Raw genomic sequence first — 25,239 nt, forward strand, 5'->3', positions numbered from 1 at the left:
GGAAAGATAAAATTTCTACTTCAGCCATCTTTCACTGTTATTGCTTTTGATTGTTTTGACAGGGCACATTAAAAAAAAAAAAAAAAGTCTTATTTTTATGTTCTCTGTTTTTTGTTAAACTTCCCTTTGATAGCAGGTCCTCTGAGCTAAAACCTACATCACACACATGAAATAGCACCAAATCTGATCACAGCACAGAGCTGGGAAGGGTCTCCCATAAAACCACCTGCACACCCCCTTTTACACCCTTGGAGTTGTTTTGTTTCCTGATGAGAAAATTCCCATTAAGGAAAAATGAAACCCGTTTCTGGCTCAGCCCTGGAAACAGTTGGCATTAACCTTCCCTCCCTCTCAAACGTGCATGTGCTGAAAAAAACTGTGATTTTTCCTGTTCTATGGACTGAACCCAACTGGGTTTAATTGTGCCACATCCCCAGAGCAGAGTTTGTGTTTAAAGGCAGAATTGTTTCTTCTTTGCCTACACAGGAGCAATATTGAGACAAAATACTGAGCAAATCCACCGTGGCACTGGGCTGTAACTGCAGTGATCCATTGCAGAAAGAAAATTCTATTTAACAACTTTATCCAGACACTGACACCTGGCATTCACTTGGTCTCCACATTTTAACTTTTACTTGAAAATTACACTGCAGTTTTGTTTTTAAAAAAATAGTGAACACAGTTTATTTTTAAACTAAAAATATTTAGCATTTTAGATGCATATTATTTTTCCTTTAAAGATTTAAGGAAAAAAAATTTGAATATACTGTTTATGCAAGGCAACACCGTTCCTCCAAACACACAACAAAGCTCCAATTTCACTTTAAGTGCTTGCAAAATTAAGACCCTAAAAGCCAAGGGTGTTAACATAATACACTTATTTTATAAAACTGGAGACAAAGGAATCTTGAACAGATGGAAGAAGGCTTCCTCAAAACACAGACCCAACCTCCCTTTACTTCAAAATAAATATATTCACATTATTTTTAAAGGTAAGTTTTGACAACCTTGTTGATTAGTGCAATTCATGTGGCAGCATTCACTTTTCCCTTGCTCTGTACTGCATACTGAAAATAAGGCAATTAAATGAGAAAATTAATTCCATTAATTAAAAATGTTCAGTCTCAAGCAAGACAGAACGATCTGAGTGAGAATTACAGCTGTATAAATGTACATAAACCAAAATGTTTTCCTTGACATGTGCTTTCCTTTAGGAAGGATAAATTTTGCAGCACAAGGCAATGATAATGCTATTTTAACAGCATCATAAAGCTGGAGAGAGATATATAAAAGGTCTGTTTTATCTTTTAAAGCAAAACCCCCTGATATACATAGGAAAATTTACAAGTAAAATACCACCCTTCCCACAAATTCCTTACTGGTGAGCCTGAGTGAAAACTCTGGTCAGGTCAGGAAAGAAAATCATTAAACTTTGCTGAATCCATAAAGCACTGTAGCTGGAGTTTCAATACAGATCATTTTATAGTAAAATTAAAATAGAAGCCCTTTTTAATTATATAAAGTGTGCACATTATTACTGAGGAGAGAAATACACGCTTTCCTCAAGAACTATAAAATTGGCTGCTGGGAATTAGACTTCAGCTGCAATTATTATATGGTCCTATAAAGGATATTGAAAGTCTGATAGAATTGCACCCTTGTCATGTAACAACGATGCTTAATGCTAAATAACCACTCTGCAGCATTCCAGGCATAGCTTCCCCCAAACATCATCACTCCCTTCTCACACCCAAAAGAAAACACAGCAGCATTGGGGAGCTAAAAGTGTACCTAAATATTTGAAATACCAAATGAACAGGTCAAAAGATATGTAAAGCCACACAGAGGCAAAGCAACACGTGTGATAAATGAATACTGATGGCTGTTTATAAAGGAGAGCTCTCCATGGATACCCACCCAACCCTCCATGGACACTGCCCAACCCAGCAGACAGACTACACAGGATGAGAGGGGCAAAACAAATGAGCAACACAATGAAGCAGAGTGACAAAGACCAGTGCCATACATTCCTAATGGCTGCTTTCCTTCTCCTTGCAGTGTGTGTTCTAACCTGGGAGTGTTTGTTATGCCTGCACACAGCTACAGGAGACTGGCTGGACTTCTGGAGAATATAGAATTTACTTTAATCTCAGACCTCCAGGTAAGAGCACGGGCAGAAAACCTGGAGATATTTCTTATCCCACAGACTCCATTGCACTTCCAACTCAGCCAGCCTGAGGTTTTTATGTGTATTAAGGATATCAAAGAAATATTTCTGTGACAGGTGACATAAGGCACGTGCAGGGGACGGTGGGGCAAGAGAGGCTGTGGGGTTTGGGAGCAGGGTTATAAATTTTGCTCCTGCAAATGAAGGAAAAGAGAAAATTCTTTCTTCTACAAAGAACTCCTGACAAAGTCCCTCACCATTTCAACAGCATGGGTGGGATATAAATCCTACCTTCTCCTCAAGGCTTGGTCTGATCTGCTGCTCAGATCCCATGTGACTGTGCCAGGCTTCAGGGAGAAGCCTCTGCACAAGAGCACACGAAGGATCCCCCACAGCTCTTGTTTGACACCACTCCTCAATCGTGACAAAAGCCAGACTGTTCCAAGACAAACCTCCTGAGCTCCCACATGATGGCAGGGAGCTGCAGCAAGTGTAAGTGTGCAGATGGAGGGGCTGCAGTGCCTCTCCCAGGCTGCAGAGATGCTGGGGATGTTTTTTGGAGGGGTTTCTTTCCAAGCCAGAGCTGTGGGTGCCCATCCCAAGCCCACGCTGCTGGTGCCAGGCAAACTGCCCCTGATGGTTGGGACCCTCTCAGGGCAATCCACTCCTGGTGGCCAAGGGGAGCTGCTCTGTGTTCAGTGAACATCACTGAGACTCTGAGCAGGAGATAAGTGAAGGAAAACTCACAGACCACAGCTGATTAACCTAAAAACAACATTTCTGAGGCATCTGTGACCCAGGAAGAGTGTGATGAGTCCCTGCACCCCTACAGAGGGACTGGCCACTGGGCACTGCTCTGTGTGAAGGGAAAGCATAAAAACCCACATGTGTTAGCTCAGACTGAGCATCTGAAAACACTGACCTTTCAACTAGTTAATCATTAAGCTAAAACATTAAAAATTTAATTTTTATTTGACGCATGCACGAAATGCGCTCCTTAGGAAGAAAGCCAGTAAAGGCCAGGGTATATGAAGGTTTAAAAGTATATAAAAGTATTAATTACACCTCAAAACCCTTCTTGAGGTATTTTGAATATTTTATATATATATAATGTTAATGTTTAATAAAACTATAAAATGACACACAGAGCCAAGAGCTCAGTCAGGCTGAGATGTGGCAGTGGAGACTTGGGCTCCTCACTCCCTCTTAGCTGTGAGTACAGCTGCAAAAAGAAAAATCTGTTCAGGCAGTTATTTATTTACCACTGGGGAAAACAAAAAAATCAACTCTCAAAATGTAAAAAGACATGAACTGAAACCAAATGCCAAACAAAGAAAGTTTGGATGCCAAACAAAAGGGAAGTTGAAAACGCATACAATAAAGGCCTTTGAATAAAATTTATGGTCACATTTACACTGCACAGAACTGAAATTTGGTAGTGATTTACTTTTCAGTAAGGCTTTTTCTTTTGTTTTTTTTGGAAGGCATGAAAAGTTTTCTCTATCCTTTAAAAGTCAAATATTGCTGTTCCTTGGTGAAGCTTCAAGATGCATTTTTTTGGTTAAAATTGTCTGAACCCTCTAACAAACAAAATACTGTTGATCACACAGTATCATAATAATATAAATTGATTCATACAAACATTAACATGTAGATGCAATGAGAAGTCCTGAAATGTGCCACAGTTGCAGTTCTCTCCATTAGAAACAGTACAAGAGTCTATCAGAACAAAGCCATTGCTCGTATTTACCTTATTAAAGATAGGAAAAATGCCCAGTAGCATTCACACAAACATGAACCATTAGTTTCTTAGAATAAGGGAATAATTTGCTTACCTGGAACATCAATTAATCTCTTATAAACATTCAAGAAGGCTGCCTCTGCTTCTTTGCTTCGTTTACCCAATGCATCAATCTAAAAGGGGAGATAAGAAAAGAAGCTTTAAGACTTGTTCCAGTACAACTCTCACACTCAGAGCTATAAATACAAATTAATAATTTCATGTAAAACTAATAAGTGTATAAAAAGGGAACTCAGGTCTTCTGTGTACAGATCCTATAGATGCAGTCGTAAAAGACTATTCCTGCTGCATTTGTACTGAATACAATTTAAAGTCCATTTTTCAGCCTAATAACAAGCATCAACATTTTCATGAACACTCCTGCCTGTTGTGATTTTTTACTTTAAATCTTTATAAAAAGCCTGGTATTTGCCAGGCAGATTCTCTCCTCAACAACTGTTTTCTTTTACCACTTATTGAGATCTAACACAGCAAACGGAACTGCAGCCACTTCTGATGTCCCACTCTGCCTTTATTGTGGTAAATAGATTTTTCTATTATTTCCAATAAGCCTGTGAGGAGATGAAAAGATGAACTTGTTGAGCACTCTGTGATACTTAACACAAAATAACTGTGAATTTTCTGCATGCAAGGAAGTTTTCTAACACAGGTCAGGCACAGTCTGCACTCCTGAGCTGCTCTGACCCGCTTCTCCTTGTGTTCTGTAACACACACAATACTCAGAATTTATTTTTATCATTTTATTATTTCCCCCCATGTCTGTATTTTCATCAAAAACTCCATTTTACAAGGAAAGGCAGCTTAACGGCTCTGAAAATAAAATACTTATTCCACAGCAACTTTTATTTGGTAAACATGTATCTTCCTTTTGTACTACAAACCAGAGGATTTTCTATCGCTTCATATTGACAATAAACAACCCAACTGACTCAGGATCAGATCCAGTGAATTAATACTCCAAAGCAGAGGGACAGAAAGGGAAACAGGAAAGCCTGACACAGCTCTGTGGCAGCTTACCCAAATCAGGAAACCAAAGGCACGGAGATTATCGTTCCCATATTTTAATAAAAGGCAAGGAAGGATCTGAAGAACTGCGGATACAAAGGCCTGATATCAATTCTTCTGTGTATTTGAAAGGCAGGGAATATTATGGAACCATTTAAAGGTGCAGACGTCACCACGGCCTAAAAAAAGGAAGGCCCTGTCTGAAAAACGTCCTTGAATTCTTTCTCTACATTATTGATTCGGTAGATAAGGCAGAAACAATGGCCAGAGTTTACTGTATCTGTATTTCAGGAAAGTATCTGATATTTTATTCTGCAGGAGGGGGATTTGCAGCACTGGGAACGTGTGACCAAGCCAGAGCTTTGCCAGCACCGGGTGCCCGGGAGAGGAAAGGAGGGGAGATAAAGCAGGAGGGGGCTGTGGGGTCAGCCCTGGTGCCACTTGTCCTGAAAAGCCTCTGGGAAGAGAAGGGGAAGATTTGGGAAGGGAGAGGGGGCAATCCTACAGCGTGGAGGGTTAAATAATGTGGGGAGTCAGTGGGAGCGCAGCGTGGGGCTGGTGCGGATCAGATCACGGCTTGTCGGGATCACTGCGGGCAGGATCGAGGCCACACAACCAAAGGACAAGGACAGTCGTAGAAATCACCCAGAAGCACAATGCACAAGGTGTAAGCCAAGAAAAGGCTGGAGGGGAGGAGGGGTCAAGGAGGGAAATGAGGACACGGGCAGTCCGCAGAGCACTTGGCAGCAGCAGCGAGGAAATCTTGGAGATACGGCGAGAGGCCGGGAAGAGACGAGTTCTGGCAGCACGGTACAAGGCTGTATTTAAAGAAATAAAAGTTCCTGTTTCATTTACATCCCCCCAGGATTCTGGATTAATTTATGGAGATGGGTGGAGGTGTGGTGTAACTGACACCTGACCTATTTGCAACTTATCAAAGGGTATTGGAAAAGTGATAAATGAGCATCAGATGTCGAAATGGTGGAGGATGTGGAGAGCAGATATAAATTCTCAAGAAGAGCTGGCCATGCTGGTCTTCCAGAGTTTTCCAAGAAAGGCACTGGAATCTCCCAGGGCATCCAACCTGCCACAGAGCAAGGGATTGATGGTTGTGAACAACCCACTTAATAATCTGAATTTGAGCAATCACAGATGGACTGATGCTCGTTAGGGAAGGAGAAGAGAAGCAATTTGGAGAGAACATTTTCACACGAGGAGTACTTGAAATGAGCCTGTGGAAGGAAGTGCCAAAGGCAGGGAGGCCTTTGTGTCAATCCATGCTGGGGATGGGGTGAGAAGGAAGGGGCAGCACCAGGGACCCTCGTGCACTTGAGCTGTTTCATGGGTGCACAGAGACTCTCTGAAGGCCAAACCACACCATATGTTACACTTCTGGACAATTTTCTCTCACTGCTGCTTGGCAGAGAGCAGCCAAATTTAAATTACTATTATTAAATACAATTAGCATTACAGCACTGATTCTGTACTGTATTTTGAAAAAAAATTCATTTGCCCCTTTTATGAAAAGCAAAGCACTTAAAATGCTTCCATTTCTGGGAAATAACAGGATGGATTTGTTTTCCTATTACAGTTTTTCCACATTTTAATAAAGAGCATTTGTATTTTTATTCTCTCTAAGTATTGTAGAAGGTATGGTTTATTTGCTCCTTACCAGTTATAGAGTGATGGAAATATAAACCAGATTTGAAACAACATCTTGCAAGGAGATCAGAGACTTTCCAAAGGAAGCAGTTTGTAAATCACAGGTATTTTACACCTTTTTTCACCCTCAAATTCAAAACCAGAATTCCAAAACAATCCCACTAGGCAGAAATATGGTTTTATGTTTTAGTTGTTAAAAAAATAAATCAACCTGTCTGGTTTAAAGTTCTCCTAAAAATGAGCACTGCAACTATTTTATATCTTGAAATAAAATTTAGAATAAGCACCATGACAACTTTAACAGGAATAAAAAAAATAATTAAGCATGCCAGCACCCAGGTGCATAAGGAAATAAGGAAATATGGGAGGAAAAATACATCAAAAATAGCAAAATATAAATGAAGTCCAGAGAGAGAGGAAACAAAGCACTGAAATGACATGGAAACATTTGGAAGTTCACTGAAAATTTTTCAAATCAAAGTAAAATTGGTTCAGGAGCCAACAAGGCTGAGCTGCAATCAGCTCACATTAAACTGTTGAACTACATTATAAAACTCTTGCTGAACATTTTTATTTGGCTCTAAAAACTTTAGGGACCCTGAAAGAAGTCAACTTATAATTACACTCGCGTTGTCTTGACACGAGCTTAGCTCCAAATCTTAATTTATCTAAACCAGGCCCCATTATGTCTTCTCTGAGCAGAAAGAAACAACAGTGACCTCTGTATTCCCCACCACCCCCATAAACATATGTTCACTTTTAAGTTTTGGCATCCTATTTGTCTTGATAATACCACTGGCGCTGCAGTGAGATAACAGAGCTGAGACACCAGGAATCCTCCCTGCTCAGCACAGCCTTCAGCTCACTCCTCATCCCTGAAACATCTCTGCAGTACTGGAGGAGTTGTGGCCAGACAGGGGCTGAGACCAGTTCTCCCTTTATCCACCTTGTTTTTCCAGGTCAGGGGCTCTCCTGAGTTGATGCTCAGGGTTGCTGGAGGCTCAGTGTCTCTCCTTCCCCTCCAGAATTGTTTCCTTCCAACCTGTCCGTGAAGATCTCCCTGGTCTGATCCCACTCTCCCTTGCTGTCTGACACTGCTGGCTTGCTCCCCAAAAATATGGACAGGCTAGCTCAGGAGCACTTGGTTCCAGTCTAATACCCACTGCACCTGGCTGAAATCAAAATATCATCAACAAAATCCAAGGATTTACCTCCACATTTACACAGAGACACCACAAATCTGGCACGGGGAAGGTGCTGATCACTGGTTTATCTGAATGCTGCCTCTTTCACCTGTGTCCAGCCAAGTTCAGAAGGATAAAAGCAAAGCCTGTGGCTTTAGTTTGGACTCTGTCAGTTTTTATGCAGCAGGAGATTCCAGCATTCGAGTTTGATATTTAGTGTCCCATAATCTCCTGAGCAGGGGTCCACAGGGCTGGGATGCTCTGGGCTGTATGAACATGGTATGGCCTCATGGACTGCAGTCAGACTGAAGGATGCACACCTCTGCTCCTGAATTTAAAGATGGAACAGCATGATGAAGCTCTCTGCAAGGGAGCTGGAGTGCCAGATGCCAGCACATCCTGCACCAACACTTGAATTCTCTGAACTGAGGGATATCAGCACATGAACACATCTCACATTGAGCTGGACTGGCACATGTGCTGCTCCTCTTAATCCACTTGGATCACTCAGCAGAGCTGGAAGATCCCAAAGACAGCTCCTCTGTGAGGGGTTCCTAGTGCTGAGTCTGGCATTACCAAAGCACTGCTGATTCACTCTCAGTACCACAAACAAGTGTTCACACCACTGTCCTAAAGAACTTTGCAGTCCCAGCTCTTCCATTTATCCTCATAGTTCTCCAAGTTAGTTCTCACTCTTGCTAATCACCTTAACATCTTTTACTGTCCTGCACACAATCTGGAACTAATTTATCAAGTGAAAATAAATTATTTAAAAGAGAAGTTATTTTTCTGTTCTGATTTTCAGTAAATGGATGCCTTAAGGAGACACCCATCCCTTTTTCCTTACACGTCTTCTGTCGTATTGTTTTGCATCACGAAATTTTTCCATTTGTCTTCAATTACAACAAGTTACCAAAGCACCATTAAGAGCTGGAAGAACCATATGAAACAAAGGGAAAAGCATGAGAACAGCTCATTAAAGCACCACTCTTTTAAGCCATGCTGTATTCTTGAATAACTGCCTTGGAATCAAATGGTGGCTATAGCAGGATTATTAATGCATCAGTCTTGCTTTGAGGCCTTTACAATACAGTTGGCTTGATTTCCCTTTCTTAATACCAAGGGATATCTACGTTAATAAATTGATTTATAAAAAATAACATTGTAATTTACAAATGTATAAAAATTTATTCACCATCCCTGTTAATTTATTTTGCCACTGACAAAAGGAAAAAGTAAGACTCTTATTTTTAGCTTTGCTGCAATTAAAACAGTTCTAAAGCAAAATTATAAAGAAATTATTTTTGTGCAGTTGCTTAAGGCATATGGCATGGATTTTAGCTGGGCTATAAATTCTTTAACAGAATTAAGGACTTCCCAGTGGATGCAATACCTATGTGTTTAACAAAGCTGCTTGGGTTGGGACAGAGGTACCAGGAAAGAGCCTGGGAAGGGCAAGCCTGCCTCACCAACTTGTTGGTTTAACCTCAAGTTAAGCAGAGCTTTAGGAAGGACTCAAACCCCTCAATTTTTCAGTTTTGTTCCCTCTACTGCGAAACAGCTGCAACCTTGAACCCTTAAAATGTCCTCTTCCTTTCATGCTCAGATAAATCCTGATTTTTCCCAGACAAACAAGGCTGCCATCCCCTGAGGAATGTTCTCACAGGACAGCTTCTTGCTGCTTTTCCAATCTTTGATCTTCCTTCCCAGTAAAACAGCCCAGCCCAACATGTGCCTGCAGATACAGCAGCAGAGCCACAGCTCTGAGTAAATCCTGTTTGCCACCCTGCCTTTGGATCAGCAGCTGTGCTGGACCTCTCCTGGAGCCCTGGATGACCCACCTGCCTCCCTCCTCACCTCTCTGTGTTCCAGAGCTCTGACCCAGCTCCCAGCCCATCCACGGGGCAGGCAGGGAGCAGCCCTGCTCCCTCCAGTGTGATTCAGCTCAGTGGCTTGGTGAAAAACTAAAGGAGGAGAGGAAGAATTTATTTTCCATTGTGCTGGCAAGCTGAACTGAGTCATCCTGTGCATTTGCTGGGCTCAGCAGGAGGGAGGAGGTGGGGCAAGGACACCCCACAGCATCAGCCCTCACCTGCATGGATTGGGTACAGCACAAAACCAGTGACAAGGAATGGACAGCACAGGGAGGCTCAGAGTGCCAAATGTCACCAAAATTCCCTTGTATTGATCCATCTTTACAGAATGAAAGTGGATTAACTTTGTTCATGTCTATATTAGTTCATATTATTCACTCTAATGTAATGACACCTTACAATTTTCCTGGAGGCTTTGGTGTTTCTCACACTCAAGTAAAACAAATCAAAGGACAGCCTGGTTCTGGAAATTAGGACTTTGCTCATGGAAGGATAAAAGATATTCCTGAACACCAAGCTAATGCCACCATCCCAGCCCCTCTGACACTTTATTCAAACCCTCACAGTGTTTTCCAGTGTTTCCTGGTGTCACAAACCAGCAATTTCAGCCAGGGGTGCCTGGATCTGTAGACTGCTGAAATGAGGTTGAATTGCAATGTTTTACTCCAGTTAGTAAGTGTGGGTGCTAGTGATTAGTCAAATTGTGTTATACCTGAATTTTATGGGGTGTAAAAACCTTGTGTGAAACCAGATATGCGATGCCCCAATTTGGCTGCACAATGAAGAGTTATTTATTTACCATTATAATTCTATATTTTGCATCTTAACCTCCTTCCTCAATCAGCACAGGCCAGTTGTGGATTTTCTTAATGCCATAAAGGTAAAACAAAGAGCTGACCTCTAGATCCCCCAAAACTGAAGGAACACCTTTCTAGTGACAGATCAGTGACTCATTTGTTCTGTCACCAAAGAGGGAGGTGTCAGAGCTTGCCAGTTCTGATCCTCAAGGTTCTGTGAGTGCACAGGGATGGAAAACAACTCTGGCCATGCCAGCCCATCCATGTTTGGTGTGGGAAATGGGGCAGGGAGGAAGGGGAGGAGGCCAGGACAGAGCAGCCTGGGCTATCCCACATCACCCCAGCTCCCCAGCAGCAGGAGCTACAGGTAAAGTGAGTGGGTGCTCTCACCTGCCCTCCAGTCTCTGAGCAGTGACCTGGAACCCACAATCACTCCTCTCCCTCAGGATGATCCAAACTTCTGTTTAAAAAAATAGGTGGAATAATCCATGCAAGAAGGAGCTCATTAACCACCTTTGTGCAAAATCCACCTGTGCGTAAATACCCAGATGCCCCCTTTTCCTGGTGTTTTGTACTGAGCTCACCCTCTTGCTTCTCTTTTCTGACACTGCAAGACCAGATACGAGCTTGTATAGAACCTCACAGTAAATCTGTAATAAACAGAGGTAATTCTGTAATAAATACAGAGATAATTCTGTATTTGGAGAAACAGGGACTTGCAGAATACCTCGCCTGGCCCAGCCCTCCCATCCCCATTCCTTCCAGCACACTTCAAGCTCTCTTTTTTTTTTTTTCTCCTGAGGATGAGAAGACACTCCTGACCCTGTGAGCTGCACCAGTGCTGTCGGAATCCTGAATAAACTGAATTTCCCACCACTGTTCCCGTTGCCCCCGAGCAGCACAGCGCGCTCGGTACAGACAGCCCACCAGCTGCCAACAGGAATTTCAGCACTTTGTCAATTATGTAAAAATAAGAAGATTTGGGCTGATCCTCCCCAAAGTTACCCTGGTAGTCTCTGCTGTCTTGGTGCAACTTGCCTGCAAGTTGGGAGAGGAACCTGCAGGAGCTTTGGGAAGGTGCACGGTGCCTGTTGCTGCTGCTGGGGATAGGATGTGTAAGGTTTGGGGATTTTTCTGTTATCCCCACAGCTGAGAGCTGTCCCAGGAAGGAAAAAGGGATGTAATAGGAGAGGCTCTGATTGGATTTGAGTGTCTGCAGATCTGTCCCTCCCCTGCAGGTCAGTGTCTCCTCTCAGGGATGCTTTTGGCCCTGCAGCAGCCACCCCATGTGCTCAGCAGGGAGAGCCTGTGAGATGCTGCAGTATATTTAAATCACCTTCCTCAGGAAAGATGTTGTTTAAACTGCAATCAAGCCAGCCAAAAATAAATAAATAATCATTTACACACTTCTGTAAACAAAGAAATGAAAGCACCGTGGAGCTGCTGTTACCCCAAGAGCGGGTCACGACCTCTCCCTGCTTTGAGGAACAGAACTGAGATGCAGAGTGGGCTTTAAAAGAGAATTAACTGCCAAAAATATTCACTTTTGGTAAATAGAGGGTTTTGATGGGACTTCCATTGAAAAGCAGGGAGGCTCTGGGCCCAAACACCAGCCCTGGATTTTGATGTATGCTGTTGACTTCCCCAACACAGAGCAATTTGTAATAGCTTTGCCACGCTGTTGTTTTCAAAGCTCCTGCTACATCACAAGCATTTATTTCTGACCACAAAATTACATTTATTCAACAGAAAGCAGCTCAGGGTCTTTAAGAGGTTAACTTCTGGAGTGCTTGGCTGCTCTCCAGCCTCCCTACGAGCATCAGTGCTAACTCAAGGCACACAACAGCACCCAGGCTGGCCGTGATTAATAGAGTGCTGAACACGCTGCTTTCCACATACACACACTTCTCATTCCCTTGCTTCCATAGATCATGGACTTATCCTCAAAATATCTGACTGAAATTGAATTTGGCTTCTCTCTCAACCGTTCATTTCCTATGTTATGCAAGGTTATATCCTTTTCTGCATGAGCAGAACCAAACCAGCTGCAGCTTTTGAGAAGAAAATGTGTTTTCAATTATGAAGTTGGCCTGAATATTGAACCAGAGTTCTACTGCTTGCTCTAATTGAGCCATCATGGAGTGAACGTACAGGAAAGAAATTGTATTAATTAGGTTTGGAAATTTAACATAAGGAAATTAAAGGGGGTAAAATAGAAAAATGTGAGTATCAGCTCAGGAGCAGTCCTTCAAAATGCAGAAGGAACGTAGGTCTGAAGTGGTTTAGGCACACACATTATTAGAGTACTCCTTCAAAGACATGATTAGTAGCTCCAGCACATCAAACTGATTTTCAGCTTCTGTTGTCTGCATATGGAAAATTATTAAATTACTCGAACGACCAAATTAATAGTTTAAAGAGCAATTCAGCTGAGTGGGGAGCCAGAGTGGTCTCATCAGAATGGCAATACCCTTAAAAGTACTTGCTCTGGGAGAAGAATATGAGAAATGGCTTTCACAGACATCAAGTCCAGCATGTTGTTTTGGAGTCTGTGCCTTAGAGGGTTCTCCAAATGAGGGATTACTGCATTACTGTTGGACAGTGCTCTTATGCCACATGAAAAGAATGCTAATGACCTCAGGAAATCCTTTCCCAGCCTTAAAATATCTGTCTGATGACTTCACAAATACAGACTCCAACATTAGATTGCCATACCACAACTTCAGTTCTGTAAATTAACATAGCACAAGAACATCCCTTATTTTTGCTTCTTTTTTTCTTTTTTTTTCAGATTTCATGTACAAATATCCATCCACTGATGTACCCATGGTAAAGCACAGTGACCTACCCAAAACACATTTTTTCAGATGGCTGCTAGCAGGAATGCTTGTTAATTATATATAATAATAATTTCATGATTGCATGGTAAAGCTTTTCAACCTTTTCTGATTCTGTCCTGGACATAGCCCAGGATAGGGAGAGCAAACCATTAATAAATTGCATCCTCAAGTTAATGGCAAGCAAAAGGAAAAGCAAGACAGAGATTTAAGATCAAAATGACAGGAATTTTACACTTCTGAAATTAATGACTTTTAACTGTCTTGCTCACAATAGCCTATTTACACCACCCAGACCTTAAATCTTCCAGGGAAGGCAGAAAAGTTACCCACAGATTTCAAAAGAACAATACCATCAGCTCTGAAGCAGACACAACATTCTGTTAAATTAGAAAACTGCCTTCAAATTTCCATTAAGATCCTAAATAAAGAAAAAGTACTATAATAAAACTATTCTCCAGTGATGAATTAATAGGGGCTCATGCTGAACCAGGAATGCATGTGAAAATTTGTAGTATGCTAAATTTTATTTTATAGTGCTTTTACTTTAACTCTTATCATAAAAAATCTAGTTACTTAACAGACTGAGATTCTATACAAAAAAAAAGTTATTTCCAAGTACTAATGGAAACTGAATATTTGATAACTGGAACAGTTTTTATCTGAATGAATGAGATTAAATAACTAAGGAATACAGAATGTTCTGCTTTGTCCGGTATTTATAAATTCATATGATATAAAGGGAAAATACTGGGGGAAGTATCAACATTCCAGCTTAAACTGAAGAGAAAAATTGGCTGAAGCGACCTGTGGGTTTGTTTAAAAAAAACCAATTCACTAGCAGCTCCCAAAAATCGTGTTTTAGAGGGGACATAACTACATGAGTTTAACTTTCCCTCTCTCCAAGTCAAGTCAGGCTCAGCCAGGCACAGTTCAAGGATTTAAATTCAGGTTTAAGTCAACCTGAGCTGACACATTTGTGCTGCTCCTGTCCCCAGCTTTGCTCTCCAAGCCTCTCCCTTGCCCTGAGCTGCTGCTCTGAACCCACCTGGTGGGAAACTAAACCAGCAAAAGAGGGGAAAAAACTGAATTTTGTGCTGAATGTGGGATCACACAAGAAAAATTGCTGAGGAGAGGCAGGGCTGGGGAGCAGGGGCACAGCAATATCCATGTAAAGCTGCTCAAATATCTGCATTTATCAGGGAGCTGCCTCCATCCTCTGTCTGCTGGCCCTGCCCAGAGCAGCAGCACAGTGCAGCCCACATGGGATTGGCAAAAACCCACTTCCCTTCTGATGTGGAGTCTCATTTATTATTCCATGCCAAAAGCACCTAATTCTGTCTGAGAGTAAAGCTTGAGCAAAGGATGGGGCAGCAGCAGCAGGGAGGGGTGGAGACAGGAGTCAGGAAAAAATGTGTAGAGACTCTCCCAGAGGGAAATGGAGCAGTTGCATCAGGCAAGAACCTTTTTCCTCAAGCCTGAGTGAGCAGCTGGTGGTGCCCCAAAATTCCATATTCCCACCCACAGTGCCTGTGGAGGCTGCTCCTACAGCATTCCCTCCTCCTGCTCCAGGACACTCACTCTCCAGCAAAAGGGGTCCTAAAAAACATTTATTCTCACTTCTCCACTTTCCTCTGCTTTATTTACTCACTGCTGTTCTTTTTAAAAAATCTCAGAATCACAGAATCACAGAAAGGTTTGGGCTGGAAGGGACCTCAAAGCCCATCTTGTTCCAGCTCCCTGCCATGTGCACCTTCCACTAGAGCAGGTTACTCAGAGCACATCCAGCCTGGCCTTGAACCCTTCCAGGGACAAATCTGGGGCTGAAAACTGATGTTTGTGTAGTAAAATCAGGGAATCTCTTGCCCTATTGCTCACATCCCACCCCACAGGTACTGTGTGACCAAAAGGTCCCTCTGCCAGCTCCTCCCAGGACATTAAATACCCCCTGACAGGTAATGAATTATTGCAAGGCAATCCCAGGGGGCTGCAGGGGTCAGTGTCTGTTCCCAGCAGTGCTGCTCCTGAGCCTCCCAGGGGACAGGAATTGAGGCATCTCCTGTGCATTTGAAATGGAGAGAAGCCTGTTTGCTCAACAAAACTTGTTTTTGAGATACCCAGAGCAGTCATCTCTTGATGTTTTAGAAAGTCAGCCTTAACAACAACCAGAAACCAGATCTATATCCTGAACAATCAAATATAACTCAACAGAACAGGCTCATATCCTTGGTATTTTGATTTGTCTCCAAAACAAGATACAGTAATTACATCTATAATCAAATACCATAATTCACAGTTTAATGTGGTGCATTTATGTAGTCAATCATGATTAGTTCAGGTTTTTTAGGTTTCTGAAACCCTGTCTCCATTAGGGAGACTGGAATCACCAGCTCAGAGATTCAGCAGCACAATCTTTAATGTATTTGTGCTTCATTTATGTAACAGGGGATAACAGCAACAAATTTTACCCAGGTGATGTTCAATTTATACCAAAATAAACTTCACTTTTATATCAGTGAAGCAAAACTACAGGGAGAGGAGTGTGTGTGAGCCATACCAAGGTAACAGGGAGCTGTCTCCAGCAGGGAAGATCTAATGGGAGAATCTCCTTCACTGCAGCCAAATTTAAATTTATGCTTTTTACTTGATCCTCAGACATTCCCTTCATTAAAGAACAGTGCTGAAAGCACACATGCACTTTTCAGTCAGTGCATTGCAAGCTTGAAACTGAAGTGAAAAGGTTCTAAGAGCACTGCAATGCACTCGGAGCAATTTTAAAGTGTAAATTTCCATTGGCAAACGGACTCACGCAAGTCATTCTTTGTTCTCACAAATGTCTGTTGGATATATCAAGGACAAAGTTATCCTGTTTATTTATTTATTTCGAGAAATACTTGGGAAATCAGGTTGGAAAACAAAAAGTACCATGCTGCTTTTAAATGAGGGATTATTGCCTAGTTGGGACACAGATTTAGCAGGGTGTAGAAGTGATCAGGAATGCAAGCCTCACTCAGGGGAGCTGTGCACTTAAACCCCAATCCTGCAAACACTCCTGAACTTCCCTGTGCTGGAACACCATTCCTGAGGGGCAGAGCTCTGTCCTGTGTGTCAGTGTGAGCTCAAGCCTCCCTGCAGCACCCCAGGCAGGCACAGAGCTTTACAAGGACAAATGTGATTTCCACCCTCCCTCCCGACGCTTTCGAGCGGCGCAGCCACGGCTCCCATCTGGCCACAGCAAAAATGGAAAACTCTCTAATTGGCCCAGCTGCCTTTGCCTATAGAAACTCTTCAGAATAACAACAGTTGGCTTTTAAACTCGTGAGCACTCTGCTGGTGTGAGTGCTGGGAAGAGAAAGCCAGGTTGGAGCCAGCAGAGGGGCTGTAGCGCTTCAGCCTTTCCAGCAAACACCTGCCAGCCCCAGGGTTTCCATCAGCCCTCTGGAATACAGTGTTTTACAGCTGGAAAGCTTTGCAGGGAGAATGATTTGCACTATCCTTGTGTTTTATGCATTCATAAACAGCTCAACCTGTAGGGTCAGTGAGGCCCAGAGAGCTGAGTCCCTGCTGCAGTGACAGGATGCTCAGGGAGCTCAGGACAAAGAGATGGGACCAGTTTAGATTGTCCAGCACAAACCCAGTGAATCACAGAATGACCTGGCTTGGAAGGGAGCTTAAGGGTCATCTTGTGCCACCCCACTGCCAGGCAGGGACACTTTCCTTTATCCCAGGTTGCTCTAAACCCTGTCCCAACCTGGTTTTAAACACTCCCAGGGATGAGGCAGCCTCAGCTTGTCTGGACAACCTGTGCCAGGGCCCCACCACCCTCACAGGAAATAATTTCTTCCCAATATGCAATCCAAACACTCTGTCAGTTAAAGCCATTCCCCCTTGTTCTGTCACTTTGGGCTCCATCTCCATCTTCAGGCTCCCTGCACACACAAAATGCAAAGGGCTGAGCCTTAGGGCTCTGTGCCCAGCTGGCCACACACACCCTGGCAACACAGCAGGCTGATTTGAGGCAGCACTGAAAACATCATGAGAAGCAGAAGAAGCTCTTACCTCTCCCTGGAAACTCTTCAGCAGTGGAGCTACCTGTTTGCGCAGGTCCTGGAAGACACAAGCAGGATATGCCATCAGAAAAACTGGAAAGGACAAGTCATCATCATGTTTTTCCTGATGTTACTTTCAGTTCTCAAGTGTTACTTAAATTCTGATCGCATTTTGTTGGAGCTTTGATTAAAATAGATTTATACCTGGAGTTCACTTTGAGCAGGTTCTGAATTTCCAGTTTGACACACACCTGCAAATGGTATTAATGATGCAAACTGTGGTGGTGCTGGGTAAGCACTGAATGCCTTCAGTCTCCTAATTCAGCTGAAACATTAATGAGATTAGCAGTAAATGTCTCTATCTGCCTCCACAGCAGCTATACCTCTGAACTTATGCCAAGGAAATTCCCACAAATGGAAGCCAGGCTTAAAGGAAGAGGATTCTGGACCATCATTTCAACTAGAAGTGCTGCCATTTTGTAAAATCTCTGTTTTATTTATTATTTTCCCAAGAGTGCTCTGGCTTTAGTCATCAGATCACTGGAGCTCATTTAGGATGACAAGTATTATTTGTTGGTTTCTGTATAACTCGAAATTTCTTCTTCCAAATTACAACATACTCAGTGCCACAAAATTCATTAAAATACTGCCCACAGAATCACTCCAAAGGTTTATAGCATATTTTTCCTTAGCAACTGAGATAATTTAGGACAAAAAAAGGTAAATTTATAATACATAAAATTTTCTATGGCTTCACTTCTAAGCTGGTTTGGGTCTAATTCACTTACAAATTCCATAATTCTTATTATGTGTGTGCCTGAAGAATAAAACCCAGTAACTCTGCAGAGGACACTGTTAGTCATGCACAGCCAAGATTCCTGCTTTGGCCACTGACAAGGCACAAGCAGCCACTTCCTAGTGCACTTACACCTGGAAATAAATCTGGGAGAGCACCAGACCAATAACCTGATGCTGCATCACTTGGGAGGGCAGTGCAGCACTGCTGCTGCTGCAGGATTTCCCATCCTTGGAGGTTTCCAAGGCTCAGCTGAGCAGAACTAGTGCTAAATAAATGCTGAAGAGCCATTTTTAAGGGCAGGTGAGATTTGGCCAGACTCTGACAACCCCTCCAATGCTGAGTCCTGTGATGCTCTGGGAGCACTGCCCACAACTGGAACAGTCACCAGCTGCTTCAGTAACCAGGAAATCTCCTACCTGCACACAGGCCACAGCCCTGAGCTACCTGAGCCTCGTGCAGGGGGTCACAAAGACATATTTGAAGCATTTTCTCTATATAGAAAAGAGTCTGTTGAGGCCTCAAGCTTTTTGGAAAAGAAGGTGACCTTAAAAAGTTAGGAAATTCTCTTTTCCAACACATTTACTTTTACATCCACAGTCATGCAACATATTGGATGTTAAACCACTCACCAAAACACTCTCAGCCCTGGGTTTAATCTGATTTTCCTGAAGGAAAAGTAGGCTTTTGAGAGAAGTGATTTTTGTCATTTAAATGACAAGTCATGCAGAGAGTTGGAGTATCAGGAGTTCTCCCACTCCCTGAGAAATGGCTTAGGGGGCCCAAGGCAAATGGAGCTATCAAAGACAAATGATCAGTCAAATTTCACTTCTGACATGGTTATTGCACTAAAATACAGCTTAATCCCCATCAAGTCAAGGATAATATTGCAGCTTTCTGAGCTCCCTCTTTGGACTGAACCAAACTGTGCTTCTGTTCTCAGGCCAAGCCAAGTCACCCAAAATGTTTCCTGGTACATCCTGCTGCCTGCTTTGGGACACAAAAAGGTTGGACACTGTCCTTGTGGATCACAAACATCTACAAATTACACTTCTACCAAAGCAAACTGGCAGGTTGAGCAGCTTTTCCCCACTCCCTGCCTCCTCAGGGAGACCTGAGGGCTGTGCACATTTTAGAACATGTTTTCTTTGTAACCTGATGATGCTGACATTGAAGAAAGTAACAATAACCACTGATGGCAAAATAAATGCCCACATTCAAGGCCAAAATCTGGCAGAGGCAGTTTTAGTGCCCAGTGAAATTACAAACAGAATTAGATTTACAGCTGGGATACTGGCACCCTTTATAAAATCAGGAAAAATTATATCATCCAAGCAAAGCAACTTTTCTTGAAAGAAAAATCTCAGGTGGTTGAAAATCACTGGGTTTAGGGCTTTTGTCCCTGATATTGCCTCTGAATTTACTGACTTGTTTGGCACCAGCCAGAAAGGTGATGTCACAAGTGAAGGCAGAAATATGGGAGATGTAATCCCAGATCCAGAAGCAGGAGAATTTCATCCTTGCTCCTGGCCCATGGCAAGCTCCAGCCAAGATCCTGCTATTTAACTGCCTCCTCTGGCACATCCTGACTTCTGAAAGACAGGAACTGCAGCACTTTTTATTTCATGATATAAACTATGTCAGGACTTCACCTTCATATTCATCTTGAATAATGAGGGATGTTGTTGTTTGTAACAGCACAGAGAGAATAGAAAAAGCATCCCAAAGCCATGAAAATAGAAACAAAAATGGAGAAAACCTTTCAATTCACTTAGCAAATTCAGGATACTAAACACTAATCCCAGCAATCAGAAGGTTACCAAGCAAAATTCATGTCATCATGTGAAAACATGTGCTTGATTCAGACAGCAGCTTGGGGTGGGGGTAAAACTTTGTGTAAAATATTTCCTGATGGAGGAGAAGGCAGCTCAGGGTGATCCAGCTCCACTGGCAAGCAATGGGTTAACCCTCTGCAATCCATGCAGGGCAATCCCAGGACACACATGAATGGGGTAAAATGCAACTGGAAATCTTCACAGTAACTTGAAATCTGTTGCAGCTGAACAAGTGAGACAGAGCATCCCACTGCCATTCAAACAGGCCAGGGAAGGGAACTGCAGGGATGTGACCCAGTGCTGAAACTCAGCCAAACACACCATGCAGGTGAGTGGATAAATGGCACACACCACAGCAAAAGGCATAAACACCTTCTTCACACCAGTTTTTTCTTTTCTCCCTTCTTTTCCTGGCTTGCCCTTGGAAAGAGTTTATAGGAAAGAGTTTATTGGGTACTTTTGTAATTCCTTCCTCGGCGAAACAACATCAAAACTTGAGACAGCTCACAACCAAAGGGAAATAAAAATAAACAGACAGAAGTCAGGAATACATATGCCTCGAGTCACAGCTCTGCTGGGGAGATTTATTTTTGGCAGTTTGGAAAAATTTCTCATCAGACTTTGTCTCAAAATATTACACTGAAGTTCAAACAGAATTTTACCTTCTTTACACTAAATTGAACAGGAAGAAGGACGTTCAGTTCAGACCCGAGGGAGTCTGCAGTGTTGGTTAGCAAGGACACAGGGTGATTTATTATCTGTTTAAAGTGTGGTGGCCTTTACTGCCTGGGCTGTGATCAAAACAGGAAAAGCATCCAGGCTCCAGCCCTCACAAAGCTACCAAAGCACTGCAGCCAAGCAGAACAGCTGAAAAGGGTCCATGCAACAGAACATTAAAACAAATTATAATTTATCAACACAAACACACTGAAATATTTGAGCACGGGAATACAATCCCATTATTAGCCTATTTTTCCATGCCATCTAAATACATGCCTTCTTTCTCTCTGGATGATTTATCAGGGGTAGAGCAGTTTTCTGAAAAGGGCTCTATCACAGACAAACTCAGTATCTGATGCAGAGCCCATGAATTAGGATGCTGTATCATTATCTGAATCAAATCTGATGGCTGAAAGCTAATACAGCATTTCCTCTTTACAAGAGTAAAAACAATGAGTTTATATTTTGATCAAGTAGCTAAACAATGAAATCTGAATCCACATAATTTTTAACTCCCTTTCCATTCTCATTAAAAATAACTCCACGGAAAATAAACCAAGAATAAATCTGTGTTAAAATCCTGGGCAACACATGCATCTTTCTGACAACTAAACTACATTATTTATCTGGATCCTAATACCCTGTGTACAGTACAAAGGACACAGCAATGGTCAGGCTACTGATGTTGTATCTGTAATTTACTTGAGGTCTGAAGCCACACAAGCACCTTCTGATCTCCTCCCAGGCTGCTCCATCTCATTTACCTCCCAAATGCTTATCTCTAAATGTCACAACAAGAGCCCTCTGACCCCAGTTTGATGAAGTGGCCCAGCAAGGCTAAGCTTGACCTCCACACCTTTATCATCTACACAAGCACTGCTGTCCTGTGAACAATCCAGCCAAAAACCTGGGTGAACATTCCAGAGCCACTTTTCCCACTGAGTGCTCTGTGTTTGGTGTGCTGGAGCCACCAGGGGCTGGGAATGTCACTGTGAGTGGCTCAGGAGTGCTAAGGAGGAGCAGCCACTGCTACCAGCGTGGGTCACACCAGCTCAGCTGTCACAGCCCCATCACTGCAGCTTCCCCCTCCTGTCCCCTTCCCTGCCAAACACAGGGACAAGGCTCTGGCAGTGCCTGGACAGCCTGAGCCCTCATTCCATCTTGGTAACTTAAAAAATAATAGAAAAAAAAAATAAATAAAAAACACAGAGCAACCTCTAGACAGCCCCCAGGATGTCCTGGCTGTGCAGGAGGGTGGCTGTAATTCCACCAACACCTAACACTTCCCATCCCTGGACATGTTCAAGGCCAGGATGGATGGAGCTTGGAGCAACCTGACCTGGTGGAAGGTGTGGAATGAGATGAGATTTAAGGTCCCTTCCAACCCTAAACCATTCCATGACTCCTTGATAAGAAACAGCACAGCTGAAGGGGAGCTCTCCTGCCAAAAACTGGGTGCCAGGTTAATGCCCCTCTCCCAGAGGCAGCGTGCTGGGAGGGAGGATGTCTGTCCCTAGGGACTGGGAGGATGTTTATCCACCCCACTATTATCTCCAGAATGCTGCTGAGTTTCCCATAAATCCAGCTGAAAGGGGGAGAGGTGAGAGGCAGCCAAGCAAAGGATTTGGGAAGAACGCTGGCATCAACTTCTGAGGTGTGTTTGATTACTGTGTACTTCAAGGACACAACTTGTCACCATGAAACACACAAATCAGCAAGTTAACTATAATTAGGAGTAAGCAGTTCTGCTGGTTAATTAGAGAGAGGCAGCAAGCACAGATGCTTAGCCCTGCTATGGGGAAATGGGTGAAGGGCTTGGGATCACTCAGACACTCACCTAGACTGCACAAGTTCTAAATATTATTTCTTTGTATTATGAAAAAATCCAGGATATTCCCATTGTTTTTCCACCAGAAATCCTGGGCACATGTGATTGGGGGTGTACTAAAGGAAACATTTAAGTCTTTATATTTAATTAGTTCCAGCAAGTTCCACTTTGCTTTAATCTAAAAGAGATGCAACTGAAATCCCAGCAGTTGTTCAAACAGGTATTATAGAGTAGCTTAGATGACTTACTTAATTCCTAAAATATAAAACAAAGTAAATCATATGAGTAAACAATTTATTGCTCAATTTACACTTTGATTTAATGAGATATAAAACCTCTTATTGCTTAAGGCTGCTGAAGTATTTACTTGAAATCAGATCATTAAAGAATGAATCACAATCTTATCAATCTTCTGTGATATTTTTAGTTATTTCAATACTAACATGCCAGTGTTTTCTCTGTACAAAAAAAACCCTTTCAAAGTTACATTTATAGATATGTATCAACCTAGCACAATGATAAATAAAAAATCTTGATTTACAGTAGCAAAACGTACACCACAGTACTTTCAGAAATATTTCAAGCTCACAGATCTTGTGCAAATTCCATTAGCTTTAATTATTTATTAGCAGTAGATTTAGATTACTGTTCTTGACCTATTTTTCAGTGTATGGACCCACCCAGCAAGAAGTGAAAAAAATATTCCATTTGTGAAGGGCTGATTTAGTGAGCACAGACTTCAGCTTGGAAGTGGAACATTGAGCAAAACCCTGGGCATTGAAATTCAGGGGGGAGGTGACAAAGCAGGGCCTGCAGAATAAACACTGACACAGGTTCCTTGAAAACAGGGAATTTTTGCTGTTTGACCACTTCAGACAATTTTGCAAGATTGCAGCCACATGACAATCCCAAAGGAAGGGACAGCAGACTCCATGGAGTTTCAAGAGTTTCTTTGTGGAAATTCCCTGGTTTCTACCCAAACTCCAAAGATTGTGTGGGTCCTACTCAGCCATGGGGAAAGGGGTCAAGAGGGAGGATTTTGGGGCTGTTCCTGTGGCCCCTTGCAGTGGCAAGGTGCAAACTGTGCTCTTCCCAAGCTGGGGAAATGGAGCATTTGGGAAGGAGCCTCCTTGCTGTGCTGGGAATTTGCCTTCAGTGGAATTTGCCTGAGTCTTAATGGAATCCTCTTATGGTTCCTTCCAAGTTCCAATATACAAAAAGCTCCCAGGTTTACTCTGGGCCTGTGCAGCCACGTCCAAACAGCCTGGGGACCTTCACAACTGTTTAAAAAGCCACCTTGCCAGAGAGGAGCTGTTGCACCCATATATATGTATATATGTATATATCCTGACAACTGCACATACAGAATAGAAAAAGGATTTTTTAAACTAACTCTACAAATTAATGTGCTGAACCAAGCTTTGTAGCATCATGTGACAACCCTGGTGTCATTTATAAACCAGTGAGTTAACAGTGGCTAGGGGAGACATTGAACAGGAACTATGCAGAACTTAAAAAGTAGAGTTGCAAGGGAACAAAAATGTTAGTTCAAACAAAAATTATTCAGGTGGAGCTTTGGAAGGAGGTGATTCTAATGAAATGAAAGCCTAGTCACTATAATTCCAGTAGGGAAAAAAAGGGAAGGATGACTTGTGTAACAGTTCACCAATACACACAGAAAGTCAAGCAACACTTTTAACAAACATTAATTTAATTATCCCACTGGATAATGGCTCCATGGAGATTGTCCCTCCTGCTCTCTTGTTAAACCCAATGCTGAAGGCTTGAGGTGACACCAAACATGCCATGACAGACCCTTGTCATGGCAAAAAACACATCTCATTGTCCCAGGTGAGCAGAACTCCTTTTTTATGTAATGAACACCCATCAGATACACTAAATAAATGTTTCAGAACCTCTGAGGTGCCCTGTTCTGCCAGCAAGGCAACCATGTGGCAGTGAAATGCAGGAATTGCCATTCTAGCTGAGGCCAGGGTCCCTACACAGAGCAAAGAGCTTTGTTAAGTACCTGCAGATGTTATTAGTTGAGCCCACCTGTCCAAAAAAATGCTTATTGTGCACTCCAATAGTTTCACATCCCCCCAAAACAGCCTCACCTATATTTGTCAAATTTTAACCAAAACTGCTCTGCCCCTCCATAAATTCCATGTTGTTCCACTAGTTCTCTGCCCCTGTGATTTGAGTTTTCCAGTGAAAAAGATCCTGAGCACTCCTCCCAAATTACATCCTGCAAGATTTCATCCTCCATCCACTATATTTCCTACTCTGAAAGTTTATAGAGAAAGCATTCCTAATGTTCCCCTGGTTATCCAGAATTACAACCTGCAGATCAGAGGTTTCTCTTCAGTGTAAAATGGGGAACTTCTGAAAAAAGGTAATTATTATGAGCCCTAAAAAATTAACAGGTCTAATGAGAGGCTAATGACAGGGGCCATGACTCTGCAGAAGAGGCACCTAAGTGCTGTGGTCCAATTAACAACACCAGTTCAAACACAGCCTAATGCTTCACATGGTGGATTTAGAAAGAAGAATATTTAATGTGAAACCATAATTGCAGCTGTAATTTTCCATATTCCCTCCCCATAAGCAGGGCTGGAAGCAGAGTGCACCCTGCTCCAGGGTGATGGATCAGGAGCTGGAGCTGGCTGGGATTTCTCCTCAGT

General features: G+C 42.6%; 1 protein-coding gene across 8 annotated transcripts in view; it reads right to left on the reverse strand.

The window, feature by feature from the left end:
* The window catches only part of CUX1 (cut like homeobox 1), a 265,273-nt gene that overhangs the window by 144,835 nt on the left and 95,199 nt on the right, over positions 1-25,239 (reverse strand). For all 8 annotated transcript variants that reach the window (XM_079325223.1, XM_079325220.1, XM_079325222.1 and 5 more), the window contains exons 3-4: positions 17,387-17,434; positions 4,003-4,081 (exon numbers count right to left, since the gene is read on the reverse strand). In XM_079325223.1, coding sequence (XP_079181349.1) covers positions 4,003-4,081; positions 17,387-17,434 — 127 coding nt within the window. The remainder of the gene's footprint in view (positions 1-4,002; positions 4,082-17,386; positions 17,435-25,239) is intronic.

Source organism: Erithacus rubecula (genome assembly GCF_903797595.1).
Source record: "Erithacus rubecula genome assembly, chromosome: 22".
In the NCBI taxonomy this organism is placed as follows: Eukaryota; Metazoa; Chordata; class Aves; order Passeriformes; family Muscicapidae; genus Erithacus; species Erithacus rubecula.